We start from the raw sequence: 23,562 nt of genomic DNA on the forward strand, positions 1-23,562 counted from the left end.
GAGACAACCTGCTCTGTCTGAGGCTTGGAAGGAGCCTTGGCTTGATGCTCCTGTGAAACTTGGGAGTTCTAGAAGAAGAAAACAATGTGGAGAAGGGAGGAAAGGGGATGGGAGAAAACAGAGACAATCTGATAAGGAATGTGAAAGACGGCAGAGCTGAGATGAGGGGGTCTGGAAAAGAAAAAAGAAGGACATTAAAAAAAAGGCCGCAAGCTGTCAACCAGTCTTAGCACCGCCCAGCTGTGGTGGGGTCACTCTAATGACCGCATTTTAGGGAGTGCAACCTAATTCACATGATGCCGGCCGAACAGTGCCACCGGGAACGCAGCATTTCATTGTTCCCTACCCAGCTCCCACCGCTCTGCCGCCAAATCCGCGGAGCAATTACAACTAATTAAATCCCGACTTTATTAAGTGCCATCAAACCCCCGAAGAAATCCACCCTAGAACCAATCCCGGCACAGCCGAGCGCCAGGCACGTTAATCACCCTCAATTAACCCCCAAACGGCGGAGTGGCCACAGCGCGGCAGAGCCAACACATCCTTGTGCTCTCCGCGCACGTTCTCCCGGCGGGGCGATGCGGGAAGGCTCCGGCTGCCCAGGCCGAGCTGCGGGCGGCGGAGGCAGTGCCGCTTTGGGTCTCTCCTCTCCCCGCGCAGCCCCAGCCCTTCCCGGGAGGTGCTGAACGCGGAGCCCTCGGCGGCGTCTCGGAGCTCGCCCCCGGAGCCGCGTCCTCCCTCGGGGCCGGGCAGCAGCCGCTCCTCGCTCCGGGCCGCACCCGGGCGGCAGCGGGACGGGCAGAGCCGTGCCCGCCCTCGCTCCGCGGCTCCTCCCCGCCCCACGCCCAGGTGTCCCCGAGCCCATCGCGGCGCGGGGCGGTGCCGGAGCCCCGGCGGAGCTCGGGGGCGGGCGCGGTGCCGCCTCCGGCCCCCCGAGGAGGCGCGGCGGGGCAGCGCCGGCCCGGCAGGAGAGGCTGGGTGCCTCTCCCGGCGGGAGCGGGCTCTGGCTCTCCTCCCGGCTCCCGGGCGCCCCGGGGGCGCGGCCATGTCCGGAGCCATGAAGTTCAGCGGGTACCTGAAGGTGCGGATCGGGGAGGCGGTGGGGCTGCAGCCCACCCGCTGGTCCCTCCGGCACTCGCTCTTCCGCAAGGGCCACCAGCTCCTGGATCCCTATGTCACCGTCAGCGTGGACCAGGTGCGCGTGGGGCAGACCAGCACCAAGCAGAAGACCAACAAACCCACCTACAACGAGGAGTTCTCGGCCACGGTCACCGACGGCCATCAGATCGAGCTCTCCGTCTTCCACGACACCCCCATCGGCTACGATGACTTCGTGGCCAACTGCACCTTGCACTTCCAGGACCTGCTGCGCTCCGCCGCCCCCAGCGACACCTTCGAGGGCTGGGTGAGTACCGGTCCCGAGGAGAGGCCGGGAGAGCTCCTCTGGGAATGAATGAAGGGCACTCGCCGAGCCGGGGCTTGTCCTCGCACGCCTGTGCCGCAGACACGCAGCCCGCTGTGTGTGCGCAGGTACACAGGTGTGTTCTTCACGCGTCTCTCTGTGCCCCTCCGCTTCGCATTTGCTCAGGCTGCTGTTGCTCAGGGGCCCTAAGGACCCTCAGCTGTCGTGGCTTGAGGGTGAGGACGCTGTAGTGGAGGGCTGTGAAGTCTCACCTCCTCTTTGTAAATGAGAGGTGACCTGTAATACATAACTTGCGAACTACGCCAGCAAATTCGCACGAAGGTGTTCTTTCCTCCTTTTGCGCAGCGCACAGAGGTGCACTCGGAGACTCGGAAACTCGGGTTGGATGTATTTCTGCCCGGCTCCGCACATGCTTGCACAATAGTTTGATGTGTGCACGCGGATTTCTTTGACTTCTTAGCAGAATGGCAGGACTAGTCTTGTGTCTGTTACATACACCGCTGCTCTGGGTCAGTGCAGTTTCACTCTGAGCTAATTCCATGTTATTTCCAGGTAAATGTCACTTGTATGCAGCCCAGAGAGCCTCGTTTATGGATTAGTCCTGATGGTGAGAAAAACCGTACAGTGTCTAAAGTTGTACCTTTGTAAAGGAGGAGGAGGTGACTGCACTGATCCGGACAGTTTGTTGGTAGGAGTTAGGTTAATTAAAAAAGGCATTTATTCTGGTTAGAGAGGGTGCAGAAGAGCTGAGAATATTCAAGGCCATGATGGTTATAAACTTTTTGAGGCCAGGAAATTCAGGATGTGTGGTCAGATAACCACCACAATAAAACCAGATGTTGAGGAAGGAGAGCTGACAGTGTAGAGAACAGACAGATATCTAGATCCTATCACTGGGGGGAATGCTGGGACTTTCTGCTCTCAGCCAGTGTCTTAGGTGTGATGCTACACCTCTAGGGTGATTACAGGCAATGATTAATAAACATATATCGGGGCCGTTTTACTTGGGTACCTTATGGATGGGCCTGAGGTTCATGCACTGGAGGTGTTCTCTCTCTCAGACAGTCCCTGGTGGGATTTTTGTGTTGGACAGAAGGGTCCCAGCCGGTCTCCAGTGGCTTAGCTGTGGTGTTGCTCCTGACAGCCCACCCAGAGCTGAGGTCACCGGGTTTGCCTTTGCCCCTGGAAAGTATCTGCTCCTGGGATTTGTGCTAAACCTGTTCCAAATACAGGACAGACCCCTACAGCAAGGCAGAGGAGTGAGCTTGGCATAGAGCACTGTGGTTTTGAAGGATTTCTTGATGTTTGAGTGGCTGGGGATGTTCGCTCTTGAAAGAGGCCCTGTCCTCTAGGGAGGCTGGAGTCCTGGTCACCCTGGAGCTGGCTACAAGTGGGGTGGGACTGCTCTCCTGCAAAGGTGGTGGCCTTATTTATATTACTAAAATACCTGTCATAATACTGCTGCTGATGTGGATGCACGTACGTTTGTTTCATTTAGACCATCCTGCAGTGCTGATTTTTGGGGCAGATGCAGACTGTGGCCTGAAATACTCCTCTCTAGAACAGTTTCTGTGCTTGCGGGATAGACTTGTGTTTTATGAGCTGCTGTACCTGTGAGCTGATGGGTACAATGGGGTGGGAAACTCAGTGAATTCTTTTAACTAGATTGATGTAAACTGATTTTATATCTGGGCATGTAGGCAGAGGCTAAGAGCTGCTGCTCTCCCTTTAAATTAATGTATGAAACTTACAGCTGGGGTGGATTTAGTAGGGAATGAGCAAATGTTTGTCTTCTGTTGCCTTTCTCTCTCCCCTCCCTTCTGATTTGCTTCGTTAGCATCTCGCATAGCGTGCAGCCTGGATCACATGATGGCAGGGAACAGCATCTTGCCCTGATAATTTAATATGTCTTGATAAATCCGGCAAGGCTGTCACGGGAGTTTGTGTAATCAGGAGGATAGGAAATGCTGGTTTGTACCAACCCAAGGTCTATGAGCTGCTGGCACGATGCCAAACACCATTAGGAAATGTAGATGATTTGAAATGCCTCCTCTCCAAAATCCTTCATTTCTGTCCTTTTTCCACTCCCAAAATAAAAGTACAGATAGGCAACTAAGGGGTGAATCCAGTGAGAAGAAAGTTGGTGAATCCTCTCAAGTTTAACCTGGCTTATGCTTACTTGGCTCTGTGCAGTTTTTCATTTTTATTTGAAACAGAACTTTTATGTTCACCTTTCAGAGACAGGGAGAACAGTATTGGTAAAATCCAAATGATTAAAAACAGGCAAACAGGGCAGTTGGCTGCTTCTGCTCCCTGAGCTCTCCTCCTGAGAGGGAGCTGTCAGGAATTACCTGTGGCAGTCTCGGTGTCAGCTCTCAGGCTCATGCTGCCCTGGTTATAAACATGGATTCTCTCCTGCTGGGAAAAACCAAAGAGAAGTGATTAGTTGTAACATTGTTCAGCACCTCTCGTGAGAACTGTGGGAAGTTTCTGCGAGAGGCGAGGAGGAGCAGTTGGTGTGTAGGAGCTGGTGCTTCCCAGATGACTTGCAGGTACATCACTGCAATTATGACCCCGAACACTTATGCAGATGAGTAAGTGTATGGACATGAGCTGTCTCATCAGTAATGCTTATGCACCTGAGTCATCCCACTGGGTGCTGGGACAGTGTTCTCCCTTCATGGTTTGCTTTAAAATTCGTGTTTCAGAGGCTTCAGAACCCACCCTTTTCCTTCTAACCATTTGGGTTGTTTTCCGAGGTCTTCCCAGTAAATGCATCAGCGGTCTGGAGATCTTCTAATTGGCGCATTAGTTGTTACACACGTTTGACTGATTTTCCCCAGATCAAATTTGCAAGAGCTTGTTAACTTCAAAACTTCTCGATGTTTTCCCCTTTCTGATATTTACTTGTCGGGTTTCGGCAAAGTAGTTTTTTTTAACAATGTCAGGGAAATGCCATCCTGCCTTCAGCGTGCCTTGACACAGTCAAAGCTGAGCGCGATCTCCCCGGTGCCCTGTTCTGGCTCTGGCAGGCATTTGTCTGTGTGGGTGTGAGATTGTGCAAACCTGAATGGTTGCATTTCACACAGGTGTGCATGGCCAGGTGCAGGGCAGGAGGGAGCTGAGCCGCCTGCTCTCTGCAGCTGTTTCCTGGGATTTACACTGGGGATGAAACTTGCCTCTTGAAAGCATTTAATTCTGCACCAGCCTGTGCTAGGAGCTTTTTACTTGATGTGTGCATCTTTAAAAGGTATAATCTCCTCTTTGTCTCTGAATGCAGTATAGGAACCTGTCATACATCAGTGAAACAAATGGAGTACTCAGCGTAGCTGAAATGGGAGATGTTTACAATACCTGGGATTATTCCTATGAGTTTTATGTAGTAGCTGAAGTAATTTTTAACCTTGGGAAACATTCTTTACAGATACTGAATGGCATTGTTACAAGGGATTTATTTAATCATGATTGTAAAAATTGTTAGTCCCTGGGTGGAGATGCCATAATTTTGAAGACTTTAACAAGGAGTAGAAATTTAAACCTTGGTCTTGAAGTAGCAAATCATGAGGGTACACTGAAGGAAATCACATAACAGATGGGCTGTAAGATTAATGAGCCAGTCGCAACTTCCTGATGAGTTTGTTGCCATTTGCTTGTGTGCAGGAAGAGATAAAGATAATTCTTGTGCATTCCTTCACTTCAGCTCTTTTGCCTGTACCTTTCCCTATGACTTTTTTCTTTCTTAAGGCAGTGTGTTAATATACAATTGTATTTGTTAAATATTAAGTTCAGGAGTTAAAAAGATAAGTCAATTTCTCTCCAGAAGATCATGACCATGGCAGAGAGGCAGGGTGCTGCAGGTCAAATATGATATGGTTGCTCTTTCTTTCGACTCCTGCCTGGCTGAAGTCTTCTTCAGGTGGGCAAAAGTTGCTTCAGGAAGCCAAAATACTTTATAGCTCTTGACAGGGGATTTTGTGGCGCAGTATTTTGTGTCTGCCTGACTGTAGAGATGAATTAAGCCTGTAGAGCTGGAATAAATGGTTTGTCCTTCCACAGGGCAGGAGCAGGCTGGGGTGAAGTCCATTTGACTTCTGCTTCCATGCACACGACAGTGATGTACACAGTGCAGATCTCTGATCTGCGTGAAGGTCACACTGCATGTTAATTAGGCTTGAGTAAAATGAGCTCCTTCCCTAACTCTTTGGGAGCTTTTAATTGTTCCTGTAATTGTTATTACTGATATGCAGTTATTATGTTGAACAGGACTTGTGGAGAGGAACACCCACTGCAGAAGGTAAGATGGGTTTCAAAGCTGCTGGAATTTCAGCTTTTCTTTCTTTCCTTTAGCATACAGTTGGCCTTATGAACAGACCCTTCAAAATGCCAACAAAATCCCTTGCACCACAGTTACCTGAGAGTGCCCTGCAGCCTAAAACAGAGGCTGTAATAACTAAGTGAAAAGTTGTTGCTATTTGTCAGGTGTTCAATAGTGTGCAGAGGTGTGATGCTAAAAACAGTTGTTCTGATCAAGGCACATGAGACAGCTGACTGTCACAAAGAGCTGCACACATACTGTAGAGCTATTTGGAGTCCTGTTTCTTGCTCCTCCCCAATAAAATGCCTGGCTGGCAACTGTGAGAATCTTTGGAGAACATGGGCATTTTGCTTGAGAGTGTGTTTGGCTGGGAAGATTTGAGCCCAGCAGGAGAAGAGCCAGTTTCCAGTGACAGGGGCCAGTAGTGGGATGTGGGACTGGAGTTCATGTCTTGGCTTTGAACTGAGTGTAGCAAGGTGTGGGTTTGGCTCTTTTGACAGCATTCCTGTCCCCTTCAAAGATGTTGTCATTGAATTCATCTGGGACTGGCACTGACGGGGGGGAATTCTGTGCCTGAGGCAGAGCCAGAATTCCAGGAGGACAAGGAGGGACAGAGTCCAGGCAATCAGGTGCTGCAGTGACCTGGAGGGAGATGCTCACATGGGTGATGGGCACCCTTTGGGTACTCTTGCCACCAAGAGCAGTGGCAGTGTACTGGAGTACTGCATCCATCCTGGAGGCCCCAGTAAAAGAAAGACATGGATTTTTTGGAGGGAGTCTGGGGGAGGCCATGAAGATGCTCAAAGGGCTGGAGCACCTCAGCTATGAGGACAGGCTGAGGGAGTTGGAGTTTTTCAGCTCGGAGAAGGCAAAAGGGAGGCCTTATGGCACCTTCCAGTGCCTAAAAGGGCTGAAATAGAACTGGAGAAGGATTTTTGAGAAAGGCATGGAGAGACAGCAAAAGTAAACTGATGAGGAGAGATTTAGATGGGATATAAGGAAAAAGCTTTTTACAATAAGGGTGGCACAGGTTGCCCAGAGAAGCTGTGGGTGCCCCATCCTGGGCTGTATTAAAGACCAGGCTGGATTGGGCTTGAAGCAGCCTGGTCTGGTGGAAGGTGTCCCTGTGCATGGCAGAGGGTGTGGAATGAGGAGGTCTTTAAGGTCCCTTCTAACTCAAACTATTCTGTGTTTCTGCCCAGCCCTTGTTGATGTGGTTTGCTGGAGTGGGGGCCTGACTTTGATGCCAGGGGTACCTTTACGTTCCTGCTGATGGTGTTGCTGATGAACCAGCCCTGGCTGGAGGGAGAAGAGGCAGCCAGAGGCTGATGCCCACGTTGCCTTTGGCAGTGTTGGTCATGTTAGAAGCTCATGAGAAGATGTTTGCAGACCTGCACCCGCAGCTCTTTGCAGAGAGGCTGTGAGGAGGAGGAGGGGGCAGCAGGGTGACCGCAGCACAAGTGAGCCCAGCACCGCAGGAAGCTCTGTCCTCAGCCCTGCAGGCCTCGCCTCACCCTGTTAGTGGTTTATATTTAGCTTTTTCCACGGGTCTTTTAGTAAAGCACATTTCACCCAGGCTGTCAGAGGCTTTCTGTTTGGAGTATTTTCTGAGTAATGATTTGGTTTCTGGCCATTTTGAGCTTATAGGCAATAAACTCTGCAGAACAGATTGTCTAGGGGGCCATTTGAGCTATTGAAATGCCATTAGAAAGTCTACTGATTTACAGGGTAATTCAATATGAAAAACATATCCCTTACTGAGGTGAATAAGACTCCCACCCTTTCTTCACAAACTATCAAAGCTCCTTTGATGTTTTAGGCTTTAGCTATTGTGCTTTGCTAATACAGCCAGGAAACTGGGGACCTTTTGTGTAACCATGGAGAAGAAGATGAACAGCAGAGTTACCACATGAAATGAGTTACTGGCAGCTTTTATAAGGATTCTGGATCAGCCATCGCACCTCCTTGCCTCCCAGATTTCATCCTATTTAGGCATGCAGTTAAGACATGTCAGACCATGCTGCAAATTTAATTTCTTCTGGAGACAATGAGCAGTCTTAGCTCTGATTGCCTGCTCCACCCCTGTGCTATTTGTGGGGCCGTGCTGGAGTCCTGGATAATGAACCTGGCACCGTGTCCTGGTGGAGACCACCACGTGGTTGTTTCTCGCCCAAGCCATGCCCTCTTGCTGGCTGGTTGTGAGGGAAAGAAACTGCTTCATAATAATGATATCAAAGACAAATGTGTATCTGAGACAAAGAGCATCCAGAAACACCCATTTCACATTGCTAAGCCGCTTAGGGTAAGCCAGACAAACAACTCTATTCCTGCCATGCCAATGATAGTTTTGTTTGCTTTGAGATCACAAGATTTCTCATCACTTAGGGAGGTCAATTGCTGAGGAAACCATCCTGCTTCAATTCAGAAGCCAGCACCACGAGCAGAGGTGAGCCAGCTTTTGTCGCATTAGCGCGATGCCGTGTGGGAATAAGCATCCCTCAGCAACTCCTGTGCTCTTGATATTCAGTGTCTGTCCTGGGCCCAAGGTGATGGAAAAAATTGCTTTTTCACTGCCCCTGCAAGACCTTTTGTGCCCTTGTTGTGCCAGACCAGAGGCATCTGATCGATGTCCAGATCTATCCCGCAGGCTGCCGGAGCAGTCTGACCGGCTGATGGCCCCGCGCCCTGCGCTGCCCTGTCCTGGGGCTCCTCCAGTGTGGGGCAAGTTGCAGGCAGAAGAGTTGTTCTGGGAACTGCCAGAGCTTATTTTTGTCTAGTCTTCCTTGTGAGACCTACTAGATCTCCAGAAAGCCTCGTGCTCTCCAGCCCACCGGTGCTCTGTGTCCTGATGGAAAGATGCAGCCCTCAGAATAGGCAGAGAGACAGGGGGTGCCTGTGTCCTGTCTGACAGATGGATGTTACACCCAGGCTGTCTCCTCTGAGTGCCACATTGCACAGCAATTAAGCCCGTCCATGGAGAAGATTGCAATCTGGGGCTGCAGAGCCACAGGGTGTTTGGGACGTCAGGTCTGGGATAAGATTTTCACTTGTTGGCTGGACCTCCGTGGCTCTGGATGGGAATTTCTGTGCTCCATCGTGTGGTGTGGACCTGCCCTTCACAGCTCACCCTGCACTGAAACCCAGCTGCTGTGACTGTGCTTACCCAGGAGCTTTGCCAGTACAAAAATATGTTGGCAGGGGAAGGAGGAGGGAGGGAGGTATGAATCTGTTAGATGACTTTACACAAGGGCTTTTTCTTGGTGTTCCTCTGCCCAGTTTCGTAAGTATTGAGTTTCGTGAGTCGGTTGTATTTGTATCAGTGATACAGTGGCAGCTCTCCAGACTCCTTCCAGGAGGGATCTCCTTTCTGTGGAACGGGCAGGAGATGAAGTATTGGTGCAGAAACACAAGTTGGGCAGCTCCAGTATCTGACTTCAGTTTGTGAAATGGGAGACAGAATAAATAATCTATTTTTCTTTTAACCAACATGAGAATGCTATTTAGACCTTAGTACAATTTCTCTTTTATTTTTACTTTTTATTGCAGAACTGATATTTCTGTCAAAATGAGGAGAGGAGGAAAATGCATCCATGAAAGTCACATTTCCGAATGTGTGATTTGCAGTACGAGTGTTGCATGTCTGCTGTATGTTTAAAAAAAGATCGATACAATCATTTTCAGTGTGAAATCACTTAAACGATCAGCAGAGCCCAGTAATCTCTCAGAATGAGGCAAGTGAGGGACAGGATGTGAGAAACAGGCTGTGTGTCTCTGCTGTCCCAGGACTTTACATCTAATTGTGAGAATCACAGTGGCAGATTGTCTGATGTGCATCCAGGAGCTGAGGAGAGGATTGAGGTGGTTCCTCCATATCTGACACTGTGGTGTTTTTCTTGCCTTTCTCTTATACATTCTATGTCAGCTGTTCTCAGGATTTTCACTTGCCAGTTGGTCTCATTTGGTGTGAAAAAGCAGCTCACACCTCTCTACAGCACCTCTGGTTTCTAGCTCTCTCGCTCTCTGGCCTGCTCTGTGGTTTCTGTTTTGCCTTTGCTTGCTTCTTTGGTGGTTTTTTTTTTGTTTTTTTTTTTTTTTTTTTTTAAATTTCCTTTGTCATTAGTCTGGATTTTAGCATAGCACAGTCTTTTGCATTATTTTCTCATGAGTACATTTAATTTTATGCTGTCATGTAAGCAAGACATCCCTTGTAAATTTAAGTCTTCATGTACATCTCTACTTGCTAAATTTAGTGTCTTAAACCGCTTATGATAGCAGTGGCATCTTAGTTTGGGAATCCTGTCATTTTTGGATAGAAAAATGTTTGCCATCGTTCACAGCTTTATAGATGCTGTAGTAGTAGGTTCAAGCAGGACCAGTTGTAGTGGTGCTGAGTGGTGTGGGTGTGAGTCAGAGGGAGAAGTGCACTGTCAGAGGGATCATTTAGGGTTGTGGCAGCTCTCTGGAGCTGGCTGGCTCCACAGTCAGGATGGGATGACAGTTTAACTATGACAGTAAAAGTCAGTGTAGGGTGTCTGTGCTCCAAAGTGCTTTTATCTGACAAAATAGTTGCAAATCAGTGCTGTCTCTGATAACATTGGAGCTAGCTTGTCAGTGTATGAGTTAGTTCCTAGAGGGATTCTCTCCACCTAGACTGGTCAGTGTGCTCGTCCCATGCTAAATGTTCTGGGCTTTGCTCCTCCAGAATAAAAAAGGTTATCTAAATCAGGAATGACTAATGAAAGACTAGCTTATCCTGTTTCAATTCCTACTTTGTCCTGCATTTACTGTCTTGGTAAACAAGGACGTATAGCTTGTTGGCCTTTTCCTCAGGACTGAAGAGCAGAGGAGAGACAGAGTTCCAAGTAGTGAAATTTGGGATTGATTTACTGAACGTTTTCTTCTATATCATATCCTTCAATTCTTTTAAATTTTACGTGCTTTAAATATTATCCTTCCCTCAAATGTAAACTGGCGCACACACAAAGCTCTCCATCCCTCACTTTTTTTCTGGCATCAGTATTTATTAACATCAGGGTGAAAGTTGCCTTCTTCCTTTCTCGCTTGTTTTTAAAAAAGCTTGCCTGTGTCTTCTGTGAGATTCCAGGAGAACAGGGGCCTGGTGTTTGCTTCTGCTGTTGCTTGTGAGGTTTACGTCAGTGATTCCCCATGGCTTTGGTGGAATTGCACTGCCAGCTTTGCACTGGCTAATTGGGAGAAGAACTGGACACGTTTCCTTCCCCCTTCTTGCATGCAACAAGAGTTGATAATGATGGCTGGGTTGTACATTATTTATTGGGCACAGTGAGTGCCCATGGTGCTCTAAGAAAGAGGAAGGAATTGGCTTCCGTCAATGAGTTTATTATCTAGGTCATTCACAGACTGAGGCATCTCACATTAATATATTCAATGAAAATTTATTCTCTAAGGCAGTTTGCTCCTGAGCCTGGAGGAGAATATAACTGTGTGAGGAAGGTGTTCCCGTGCGGTCCCAATCCGTGGTGGGATTTCTTGTCAAAGCCACTCGTTGGAACACAGTGCCGATACAAAAGCTTCAGTGGTGTTGAATGTGTAGGGTGAGCCTCCATCTCCTAATAGGGCTTGGTGGGAGTATTGCTGCTGATAATCAGTTTTCTGCAGGGAGCCCTCTGCTTAACACTTCATTATCTGATTTCCCAGTCGCAGTAAAAAGTCCAGCTTTGAGTATTTGCCAAGAACAGCTCACAAGACTGGCTTGTGAGGGAGGGTGATGTACTGGAGATTGTTGAAAGTGACCCTGCAATCAATTTCCTTATTTAGAAGTTTCTGTCCCTTGTTCCTGATGTGGCAGCTAAGAAGAAATGCTGGTTTATTTCGTCTTCTTTAACGTAATGGGACCTAACTGTGGTCATTTAGTAGCTACTCCACAAGCAACTAAGCTGTTTTCAGCTTGGAGTGGAGCAGAACTGGGTGGAAAAGATAAGCCATCTTCCTCTCAAAAACTAGCCCGTTACGATAATCTTGTCAGTACCTTATGATTGTAACTCATTTTGACCACGCTTTCAAATAATTAGCTTGAGTCTCGCCTGTCTTGCCAATAAAGGCGATATTTTCCCCTGTTTCCCTCATTCTAGAAAGGAACATGATCTGCTTTCCTCTTGCTGAATGGTTTATCAAAACCTAGATCTTCAAATTCACTTTGCTCGTGTCCAAGAAAAGAGTAAGGTCTAGAGCTCTTCTAATGAACTGTTCCAATGAGCCCAGTGGAGCTTTATTCTTTCCCTTTGAGGGACAAAAAGGGTATAATATAGGCAAAATAAATGGTACAGGAATAGATGAAGTTTCTTTGGTGCATTTGCATGGGTTGAGGCTGGGATCTCCAGCTGTGCCTGGAGGACAGTGAACCCCCCATATTTACTGTTAAGGAGCTGTCTCTGCAGGCCAAGACTCACTGTATCCACATCTTTAGGGCTTGTCATCCTCTGGAGTGACTGTGTTGGGACGAAGAGCAGACTCCTGGATTCTGGAGGATCAGGCATAAGGCATCAAAAATCCAGGCTATGCTGCATATCCTCACAGAGTGTTTTTCAGCCTCTTGTAGACAAAATAGGTTCATGTGCTTGTATGAACCTCTCTGTCTGGCCTAAACTGATACTTATGAATTCGTCCAGTACAGGAATGAGTTTTGTGCTTAAATGTGGTGGGGCACTTTTTCAGCAGGCCTGTGACTTGTGGGCTCTGGCAGTTTGTGCGGGGCAGATCTAGGAGGGCACCCAGCAGGTTTTTGCCCTCCTCTGCCCCAGGGGCAGTCGCTGTGCGGCGGGAGAGGTGGAGAGCTTCCTGCTGTGGTCTCTGCTTCTCGCCAGCCCCGTTTCACAGCTGAGCTTGCTGAAGGAGCCATCAGTCAAACGCCAGGCGAGTCAGTGTGGGGGGCTGTTGGCTGTGGTTTTGGAGTCGTGCGAAAGCAACCGTCCACTGCGCTTTGCAGAGGAGTGGTGGTGGCCGGAAGAAGAGGCGGGAGCGGAATTTTGGGGCAGCTGGGGCCCTTAATCTGCTTTTGGTCAAATCTTGATGCCAGGGTGGCTTTTTGCTGTGTTTTGTATCCACCAAAGAACTTGGTTAATGATTTATCGGTTCATAGGGTCACAGAACGGCTTGGGTTGGAAGGGACCTTAAAACTCATCAAAGTTCCAACCCCTGCCGTGGGCAGGGACACCTCCCACCAGACCAGGTTGCTCCAATCCCTGTCCAACTTGTTCTGGAATGCTTCCAGGTATGGGGCAGCCACTCTCTGAGCAAACTGTGGCAGTGCCTCACACCCTCACAGGGAAGAATTTCTTTGTAATCTGTGATATTTGCCCTCCTTCAGCTTAAACCATCATCAGCCGTGTGCATCAGCCTGATGACCGCTGTTGTTCACGTGCCAAGCGCCGCTCTGAGGTTACCTGTGCTCTGCTGTAGGGGTGCTGGGAGCCGTGGCTGCTCTCCTCTCTCCCTCTGCACATCTGCAGGAGAGCAGGATGTTCATGCTGTGGTGTGGAGCTGCCTGGCTGCTGTGTCACAGACAGCACACGACACACACTCATTTCGGTTCTTGCTTGGCGCTGCGTCTAGCGAGGAGAAACCCTTTGGCTGTTTATGTTCTCTCTGGTTAGTGCTATCTTGGTTAAAATTCTTAGAATGAAAAGCTTCAGAAATTTTGAGAAGGAGCTTAGAACAGAGAATTGAAGCTATATGTAAAATCATTGCTCGATTCATTTTAGAATTGCATGGTTCTGATTTTGTCAAGAATAATAATGCAGGATGTGAGTGGATCTCTTCAAAGAAGAGCAAAGAGGGTCATTCAAGTTGTCACATGTTTTGGCTTATGTGGATGTGATCCCAGAAGGTTTCTGGTGTGCCCTTGCAAGTTTGTCATTTCCCTTTGTCATGGAGAAAGCTGTGTCTGTGATTAATATGAGGTCACTGGTGTTATTTCTATATATAAATAAGCTTAGTGCAAAGATACTTGCCTCAGCAATGCATATGCAGTACTCATTGTTTTTAAGCAACGCACTTCTTATTTTAGTAATGTTTTTGAAGCTCCTGTTCCTGTTTTGAACGTGAACATTAGGTGAGAAAAGAGTAACTGAGCTGGCAGGTTTTAAGCAGCCCTTGGTGTCCCCATGTCTGGCTTCTGAAAGATTGCTCTGAAAACATTTTTGTGACCTCAAAAAAGCTCTTCGGTATTCTCTCAGTATAAGTTTTGTGGTTCGTTTCTAGGTTGACTAAACTGGGTTTTTATGTTAATAGTTCTGGTCATAAGAAATTTCATCTGCAGAAAAGCTTGCAGATCTCTTATCTCTGGAAATGTTCAAGGCCAGGTTGGATGGGGCTTGGAGCAACCTGGTGTAGATAAAATATCCCTGACTGTGACAGTGGGGTAGGAATTGAGATCACCTTTCAGGTCCGTTCCAAACCAAGCCATTCTATGATTCTATGGAATTTGGGTTTGCTGGTGTTTTTTTTTTTTTTTAAATTACTCCAGCTGCCCAAAAAGATGCTGTTTCAGTGCCTGATAATGTTTTTCACTGTCAACAATAAGAAAAGGATTTTTTTTTTCTGTTGAATATATATATTTTAGCCAGTAAATGGGTAGTTGTAAAATTCTGAACACCTATGTAATTTCTTCTTACTCCATCTCTGACAATATTAAGCAAGTGTTTCCACAGGAACAGTGCTCTTTACAATAGACAGTGTTGTGGCTTGCTTCAAAGCCACAGCCAGAACTTGTAGGTGTTAGAAGAGTACCAGATGTTTCCATCTCTCGCTGTAAATTTTCCAGTGGGTCAGTACTTGTTCAGACTTTCGATCTCAGTATCCGAAACCACCCCTCTGTTTCATGTTGCTCTGTATGGTGATGCCCCAGAAGCCTTTCAAACTTTGCTGGGCTGCAAGAGGAGTTTTTCAGAATCATGAAAAGTCGCAATTTGTGGTTAGGCCAAGATGTAGTCACAGCTCCAGTTCAAGACCAATTGCTCCAAGCCCCATCCAGCCTGGCCTTGAACAACCTGGTCTAGTGGAAGGTGTCCCTGCCCATGGCAAGGGGTTGGCGCTGGATGATCTTTAAGGTCCCTTCCAAACAAAGCCATTTTATGATTTATTTTATGGTTCCATCAAACTCCTTGCTACTGTAATCTTATTTCAGGCTCTTTCAATGTATTAGGAGTTGAACAGTGTGAAGTGTTTATTATGTTTCTTAGGGAGCTGTGTTTGCAATATTTCCCTTCACTGAATGTGGGTCAGTCATTAAAAGGGGCTAGATCTCTTCATTTACTTCCCTCCAAGGTGGTTGCTGAGAGAACAGGAACTGAGTGGCTTCTTGGCTTTGTTTTATAGGGCTTGGTAAATCTCTAAGAAGGCAAGTGATTTGGCTTTGTTTTCAGAGGAGATGAATGCTGTCCAGTGGATTTCTGTCCTCAGCTGGTGAGAATTAAGGTAGAAAACTAGAATTGATGTGACTTTTCCCAGAGTGAATAAAATCTTGCTTTGGGAATTACGGGAATGTGTACCCCCTCCCCCCGCAGCAAGGGCTGTTTGTCAGCAGGAAGAGGAGCATGAGGTCCACATTTGCAGTGCCACCCAGGTGGGGATGTGCTTTTCTCCAGGAGGGAATTTATACTTTAAGCACATTAGCGTGCTGGAGTTAAAAGCGTGCGTGTTTGTATATAAAACACATGCCCCGCTCTGGCACAGATAAAATGCCAGGCCTTCCATTCACAAAGAAACAAAACGTTTCTCAAGGAGGGAACATGGCCAAGGTTGTCCTAAATGTGACTGGCTTTGTAGGTGAGCCTGTCCTGCTCTTGGCTTACACAGGATTGCCGTGCACTGGGGCTCGTGGCAATCCTCAGCAGAAGCTTTGTTTGAAGAGCAGAAGGTTTATCTGCAGGGTTGTGGGTGATGCTGAGTTTTGACTGGGAAATGCGGTCAGCACCAAGTTGTGTTCTCCATTGACCTGTGAGCAAAACCACTCCAACCATGTTCTGACCTTTTTCCTCTGCATACCCTTTCTGGGTGTCTCCACCCTGTGGTTTATTTAATCCAAGGTAAATCTTGGTCACATTGCTTCCTCATCTTGAGCCCACGCTTCGGAAAGGGAAAAAGAAATAGTAAAAAGGGGAAATACGTGACAGCGTGCTGCTGGAAGGGGCCAGCAAGCTGCCTGTCAGCTTTCAGTTGCACCCAAAACCCCAGGAGAGCCCCCTGTCCTTCAGAGGGAGGCAGGTGGCTGGGTCAGCTCATCCCGGTGACACGGCACCTCGTCACCATCCGGTGGCTTGGGAAGGCTGGAGGCCAGTGCTCTTCAGCTCCTTCCTGCCTCAGCCTGATTGCTGGAGTCACAGCCATGACTTGATGGTCACAAGTGGCTAGTGAGATCATCTCTCTCATGAGGTAGATCAGGGAAGCTAATCACAGACATGACAGGACTAAAAATTGCTTGGTCTTGGACGGTCTGTCTCTTATTGTAATTCTTGGCCTCAGGATTTCAGAACAATTTTTTTTTTTCCTTATAATTTTTGGTACTGATAAACCCACTGTTCTTCCCCATGAAAAACCTCACCTCTGCACCCTTTTTTCCCAACTGCTGTTTTGCAGAAATATTTTGATTGTACTCTTCCATCATTCCCACCAAAATAACACCCCAAACAGAAAACCAAACCCATAAACAAAACCCACTTTACAAATAGGATATGATCTAACTTGGCGAAGCAAGTGTTGGCAGTGGCGTGTCCTTTCTGGGTGTTGTCAGCTGCAACCTACATTCTTTTTGCTGCCTGAAGACTTGATTGTGGCTCCCAGCACTGAACCTCGTGGGATTGGAGCAGAGACATGAGCAGTAACATCTGGACACCGGGAGCAAGCATCATACCTTCAGGAATGCTGGGGGAGTGCATGCCTTGGCACTCCTTTTTTTTCCTTTTTTTTTTTTTTTTTTTTGGTACCTCTGGAAGCATCTAATTGGCTATGCAGCCAGAAACTGCTGCTGCTTTTACGTGATGTTCTGGGATGTGTGTACCAGGGATATGGAGCAATCCCATAAGTGGTTGGCAGGGAATGGGAGAGGGAGTATGTGGGCTAAAGTACTTTTAAACCTTTCTTTTCATCTTTCCCTGTGTCCCAAGCAGGTTCTCTCCTGTGAGATGCCACTCATATTTGATAGTTTGCTTTTCATCCTTCTGTCTCAAATTTTTGGGCAGATCATCTTGCAACGTGGAGGGGGGATGTGGTGGATTAATACTGGCTGGGTATAAATGTTAGTCCTTAAGAATTTCAATGCTAAGAAACTGCCAGGTGAGGAAGTGAGAGGAGGAAGAAGGAAGTCACTGTGATTAATTCTGCATCTGGGAAGAATTATCAGAGCTGAGGTGCTTAGGCTTCCCCATGGTGTTACAGCCCATGCCAAGTTGAAAGTTGCTGGATTTAATCTCTCCTTTTTGTATCCTTACTAAGGATGAGTAATGGGATTAACACTTTAAATTGGAATGTGAGCTGTGCTGGGAGCTGTACTTCCAAAGACTGGCATGCCCCTGAGACATGCCATTTGAAATCTTAGGTTTTGCCAGAAATATTGCTGATAACTTGATCCTGCACGTAAATTAATTCATTATGATGCTGACAGGGGTGCTGTTGTGTGCCCCTCAGTGCACTTAGCTCAAGGCTTTAAAGTCACTGAAAAGACTGAGAGTTCTGATACTTCGGAGAAATTGACTCTTCTTGATATCTGGGCTTCTGTGGAGTCCAGGTACATGTTACTTTTGTGGGTTTTGCTGAGTTTCCCTTGCACTTTTCCAAGCAGTGTGGCCGCTGTGCAGTGGGCTAGGTCTGGTTTAGGAGGACCCTGAGCCCTGTTTCTACCTCTGCTCCTGCCATCCCCGTCTTTGCTTTCCTTTTCTGTAAAGCTGATGGTGCAGGGTGTGCTCGGCACTCAGAGGGGCTTTGCTGTCTTTGGTTGGAAAGGTGGAGCCACGTGGGATGTGTTTGTGGGTGTGATGTGTTTGGAGTGCACGATCTCGTGGGCACGAGGCGTCACGTTGGCTTCAGGAGAGATGCGGCAGTGGCACTGCAGGGATGTGACACCAGGATGGCAGCCTGGATCTCAGCCAGCACTGTGAGCCTTCCTGAAACCTCTGCCATCCACTTGGTAGGGTTCCAGCTGTCCCCAGTGCAGGAAGGATCGATAAAGGCCTTTCCAACACTTGGTGTTGAAGGGAAGGAAGCAGAAGGAAGGTGCCTGTAAATCAAGCTCTCTGCAGAGCTGTTGGTTTGCCTCAGTACCTCTGTGCTGTGGAACCCCATCTTCCGGGCATCGAGATGCTGATCACATCTCACTCCAGAATCCTTCTTTTTTAGGGCTCATTATTAGTGATCAAGCATCGTAAATAACAGAATTTTTCCATCAGGTTGCCTTTTGCTGCACCACCAGGACTTGAATTTAAATTGCTGTTAAAAGGATGGTATTTGGCTCTTCAGTATCTGACAGAAATGGTTGGAGTAGGAGAAAGTTGTGACCTTTCCCCTTTCTACCTGAGGTGTTGAGAAATTTGATGGATTTCTATCTGGAGGACTAATGGATTTTAATGGTTCATGATCTCATCTGCTGTGGCCTGGTTTTAGAAAGAAGAAAGAGCTATTGGACAAAAATGGAAAAGCAGCAGTACACCAAATGAATTACATGTAGTAGGAAGGTATTTTAAAAATAGTGACACACCTAATAGAGTCTCAAATGAGAGTAATTTCTTAGAAGTTTAGGATTATGCAATAAAAGCTATGAATAACGAGAAAATATTTCCCAGCACTGAAGAGTGGAGAACAGCACAAGCAGGTGAGTGAGCAAAGTTCTGGGGGGACAGCTGCAGATGGGGGGTCTTTGCACAGTGATTCAGCCGCTTTAGGGGTCCCTGCTCCTTGGGTTGGATCCATGAACAGGGTATTGGGGGCTCTGCCTGTTGCCCTACAACCCAGTGGATTGCCCCTAAGTGCTGTGCTGCTGTAGCTGTGCAGCAGTGGTCCCTGGGCAGCCAACAGGAGTGCCCTGGACACAGAGCCTCAGACTGTGTGCAGACTGTGCTGCTAAATGTAAAGTCATGAATGATGCATAAAGTCTGGATTTGTTAGGGAGGTTAATTAAAGCTGAAGGTGAGTGCTGTGCCTTGCAAGACTTCTCAAGGCTGAGAGAGCTGTTGTTGCTTCTCTGCCCAATCTTTTTGTTTCTCCTTCTGCATTTCTGCCTGGTGCCTGTTCTGTTCTTCTCTGGGCCAAACCCAAGTCTCTGGTGTGCACTGGGCTACCTGGGCTTGCTTTTTCACTGCCTTTTCCTTCCTGGGGGACACTGCCTCAGTTCTAAGCTCATCTATGTCACTGCCTGACTTTGAGGAACCTCTGCTCATGACCTCATTGTGGTGGCCCTTGGAATGTTTCCATGTGGGAAGTGCCACCAACTTGCCTACTTGGCACCAGTCATTGAATTTATTTCTTTATAACTGTAAGCAGAGAAAGTGGCACAATTTCCTGAGTTTTCTGCCAAGTTATATTGGGTTAATGTAGGAGACAGAACGTACTCTTGTTGATAATCTCCAGATCTTGGAGATAGAGAAGGGCAATCCCTGTATTGTGTGCTCAGTGATAGACCCAAAACGTGAGCTGTCAGGATCACTTTGCAACTCCAGCTCAACAGCTATTGAAAGATCTTTGTTTTGCTGGCAATAACTGGTTGTTGAGGTTTATTGATATGTTGTCACCATTAATTGCATGGAAATACAAGATTTTTGTTGTTTGTTTTTTGGTCAATGCTCCAAAGTCCCCTCAAGAGCAGAGACCCTGTCCAACTTTCAGCCTCTTTTACCTGCACACACAGGTGTCTGCAGGCAGATTTCCATACCTTGCATATGCAAAGCTGATAGCCTGATAGCAGCTACTGAATGTGAGCATGGGTATATTTGCTGTAATCAGGTGTTCAGACAGCTGAAAATGGAGCCCTGCATTTGCTATCCTTTAATTTAGTGGTCCTGCATTGATGTCAGTATTTGCCTTTGGGAAGTTAAAGTGATCTGTGATTTTCCTTCCCATCCCTTAAAAAAAAAAAAACCCAGCTAGCTGTAGGAGGAAGACAAGAGGAGTTGGAATGAAAATACGGTGATGGACTGGACATGGTGGTATTTGGCACGGTGTTACAAAGATGCATGGTGAATAATTAAGGTTTAATTGTGCTCAGCAGAGCTAAAGCTCTGCTTGTATGTGCTTGTGGCAGGGAAAGGCAGCATCCGTCCTGCCCACGCGGTTCTGGTTTCACACGGGCTGTGGGAGGGAGCCGGGGGCTTCCTGCCCCTTCTCTCTGCAGGGGCTGCTCAGGGAGGCTCAGAGCAGCCTTTTCTCTCTGCCTGGCATCTCCCCTGGCTGTCCCTGGGGTGGTTCCAGCAGCTTTGCTCTTTGTGGCATTTCAGAGACTCGTCCCATGCTTGGCATGCTCTGTGCCCTCAGGAAATGGACCCTCACTGGTAGGGTCTGGTCAATCTTCACATTTCCTTTTCAGCCCGTTTGCCAGCCTAGCCATTTCTGGCCCCACACTTGGAAGAGGTTGTGGATGAAATCTCTCCTCTGTTGCAGGCTTGTGTGTTCATGATGTTCTTAGACTCTCCCACGTCCCCCCCATTTTTTGTTTTGAATTTCACTAAAATTTCTAAAGGAGGGGGTTCTTACTCAGTCATGGTGCTGTTGAGGTGCTGTCAGTGCCTTGTCTTTAAAGAAACGTCAGTACCATGGGATTTATAAACAGGCAATGGGATCTTCTCCCCCTGCCACATAACTTGGGAAAAAAGGTAAAAAAATTCCCTGTGGAGAGTTGTTGCTGTTGTTTTTCTATGAAAACATAAGGAGAACAAAAACATAGTAGTCCCTGAACCAGTCATGTCTGTGTTTCTTTTTTTTATTATTATTTTTTAAACTTTATAACATTTTTTTTCCCAAATCTTTCAAATCATCTTTTTTTTTTTTTCCCAGCAGCTTCCTGGAACCATTACTTGTTAATCATTCATTGCTTTAGAGGTATTTCTCAAAAGCAATATAAATTGCCGTAACACCATAGGAGCAGGCTTTAGTTCCTACTTTTGAAAATTGTTTTTGTTTGTTTTTTGTTTGTTTGTTTTGTTTTGTTTTTTCTTTTTGTTTTTTTAAGATTTGAAACCTCTTTTTATTTCATCTGTATTATATTCGTAGCCCTTCAAGGAGGTTTTCTTGGCAGGAATTTTCACAGGATAAATAAATCTTGGTCCTACCTCAGCAAATAGCCTGTAGAGGTGGGTAATCTCTTGGATGAAACCAGACTAAAATTGATTAAAGAGTCCAGGATTGGCTAAGAGTTATTAGTTATGCATGCTTGTTCATGGCTGGTGCACAGCTTATAATTAGGCAGCTTGAACGAAAACAAAAGTAGTATTTCAAGCAGCTGTCCTGAAACAAAAAATTAGAATGACAATATTACAATAATAGCTGGAATAACTGGTTGTAGGAGTTTTGAGAGAGACTGACTTTCCACCTATGTGTGAGTTTAGCTGCAGAGTGTTAAACTTTGTTCAGGTGTGTTTCAAGGCTCAGGGTATGGGAACCTGCTGATTGCAGGTGGGATTGGCAGCCTTTTCCCAGTGCTGTCCGTGTCAGCCCCAGCACCTGCAGTGGGAATTACTGCCCTGAGCACTTGCCAGCCTTTGCAGCAATTAGAAGATACTTGGAACCCTGTTGTGTGTTTGCTGTTTTCTTTCCTTCTTTTTTCTTTTTGTTTTAGGCATCTTAATTTGAATCTTAAAAAGTGCCTGCTCTGCATTTGTAGGAAAAACACTTCAGTGTGTTGGTCTGGAAATGCAAAATCCTCTTTGTACTAGACAGCCCTGAGGATTTTCAAAGGCGTCTGACTTGATAGACAGGTGTCTGTCAGCCTCAAAAGGTATAAGAGGGACTGATTAATCCAGTCACCATGTATTTGGCTGAGAAAATTGCCATTTGACCTGTCCAGGGAGGTGCTACCTTATTAAAATACAGAAAGATGTGACATTCCATAAGCATGATCTGGTAAGAGCTTGAACAAGAAAGATGCCATGAAATAACTAGAGGCATGTGAAAAACCAGCTTTAGCCTAACCCAGATTTTCAGCTCTTTCTTCTGAACAGAGCCTTGGGAATTGCCTCTACAAATGACTGATTACATATGCAGTTCTGTTAATTAAAATTAAAAATTATGTAGGAAGTCAAAAGATATAGCTACTTGTTTAATTAAACTAATGAAGTCCCTAGGTAGCTTTTATATTTGCTTTACTCACTGCAAGTGTCTGGCCTGTTCTGTTTTTGAAGGCATGTCAGCATTGACATGCCTTAGAAAAAGGCTGTACTTCTAGGATGCTTATGGATTGTGCCTGTGGGGAAGGAAGGACGGAGAAAGGATGTTCTTGGCTCCAGGGTAAACACAGTCATCTTTTGTGTCCGATCCAAACACAATAAAAAGATTCCCACTGATTCCGATGTGCCTCAGATCAGGCTTCCCAGGCTGGGTTATCTGTTGTGGGGACGGGAGCGGGGGGGGAAAAAAAAAGGCAACAAAATCTTGTAAACTTGTGTTTACAAGAGATTTAATGCTCTTGCCAGGTGCAGTGTTGAGGATGCCTTTTCATCCTGAGGGCCCACCTTATCTACCACATCTTGATTTTGGAGAGCGAGCGACTTGCAGGCGGGCACCCTTTGGATCTGCCTCTTCCCATCCTTTCCCAGGGGCAGGCCGGGCTCTCTCGGAGGCCAGCTCGCTATACCTGCTCTTCAAGTTCAGTGGATGCTTCAGCTGGGTGTTGATATGTTGCCTGAGAGATTACCCTCCTTCTGAATTTGTTTTCCAAACCTCTTCCACTGATGAATCACACACGACAAGTTTTTATTATGTGTGTGAAGGCATGTGATTAAGGAGCTCTGTTTTGGTCTCCCCGCATCTGTTCCGCTCCTCAGCTGGCTTATTTTTTGTAATGCGGAGAAGGGGAGTAAATAACACCTGCCCTGTTGTTGGGAATGGTGTCAGCAGAGCCCTTTTCTGGGGAAGAAGGTGTGTGAGGTGGTTGGCTGGGGCCGCTCCTTGTGGGAAACCAGTCGCTGGCAGCTCCCTTTGAAGTCACATGGAACAGCACGATCCCGGCAAGTTCAGGCACGGGGCACCGTGTGAGTGCTTTGGGTTAGGAGTGGAGTTCCTCACTCCCAGCACACTGTCCTGGCAGAGGCTTGTGGAAGTGTAATGAAGCCGTGGCTGAACTCGTCATCCTTACCTGCTCCTTTCCAGCTTGCCCGCCAAAATCCTCCAGCGCTTGTTTTCCCTGCTATAGCTTTGAGGTCCAACAGAAGTTAAAGTCTGTGTTTAGCTCTGGGTCAAAACACTGTGCTGTTCTCACAGATACAGCTGAGCCCCAGCAGTTGATCTTTTCAACTCCCCTCGTGCTGTGGACAAAAGTGCTGCCTTCATTTCCTCCAGGGTGACTAAAGGATTTACTACTGATAAGCACACTTACATCTCCCAGTGTGCTAAGTTACCTTCAAACCAGCCAGAAAGTCTGTGTTTTTCCTCCTGGTTCTTCCCTGGGGGACCAGGCTGAGGATTAAAGTGATGGAGAGAGGGGAGGGTGATGATTGTTTACAGGTCTACCTGCCAGTGGTCTGATGCTGCATGCCACCAGTTTAGTTTGATTTTTTTCTGAGATCACTGCACCTCACAGCATTCACGGTATCAGGCATGCTTAGAATTTCATACTTCTCCTCTGCTCCCAATACAACAGGACTTTCCT

At 47.1% G+C, this 23,562-nt stretch overlaps 1 protein-coding gene across 1 annotated transcript in view; it reads left to right on the forward strand.

Moving 5' to 3' along the window:
- The first annotated feature begins 949 nt into the window (after positions 1-949).
- Positions 950-23,562, forward strand: part of PRKCH (protein kinase C eta) — a 113,337-nt gene continuing 90,724 nt past the window's right edge. Inside the window, exon 1 of the mRNA XM_040068197.1 lies at positions 950-1,405. Within this exon, the coding sequence (XP_039924131.1) occupies positions 1,046-1,405 (360 nt within the window). The 5' untranslated portion in view covers positions 950-1,045. The remainder of the gene's footprint in view (positions 1,406-23,562) is intronic.

Source organism: Hirundo rustica, chromosome 6 (genome assembly GCF_015227805.2).
Source record: "Hirundo rustica isolate bHirRus1 chromosome 6, bHirRus1.pri.v3, whole genome shotgun sequence".
Classification (NCBI taxonomy): Eukaryota; Metazoa; Chordata; class Aves; order Passeriformes; family Hirundinidae; genus Hirundo; species Hirundo rustica.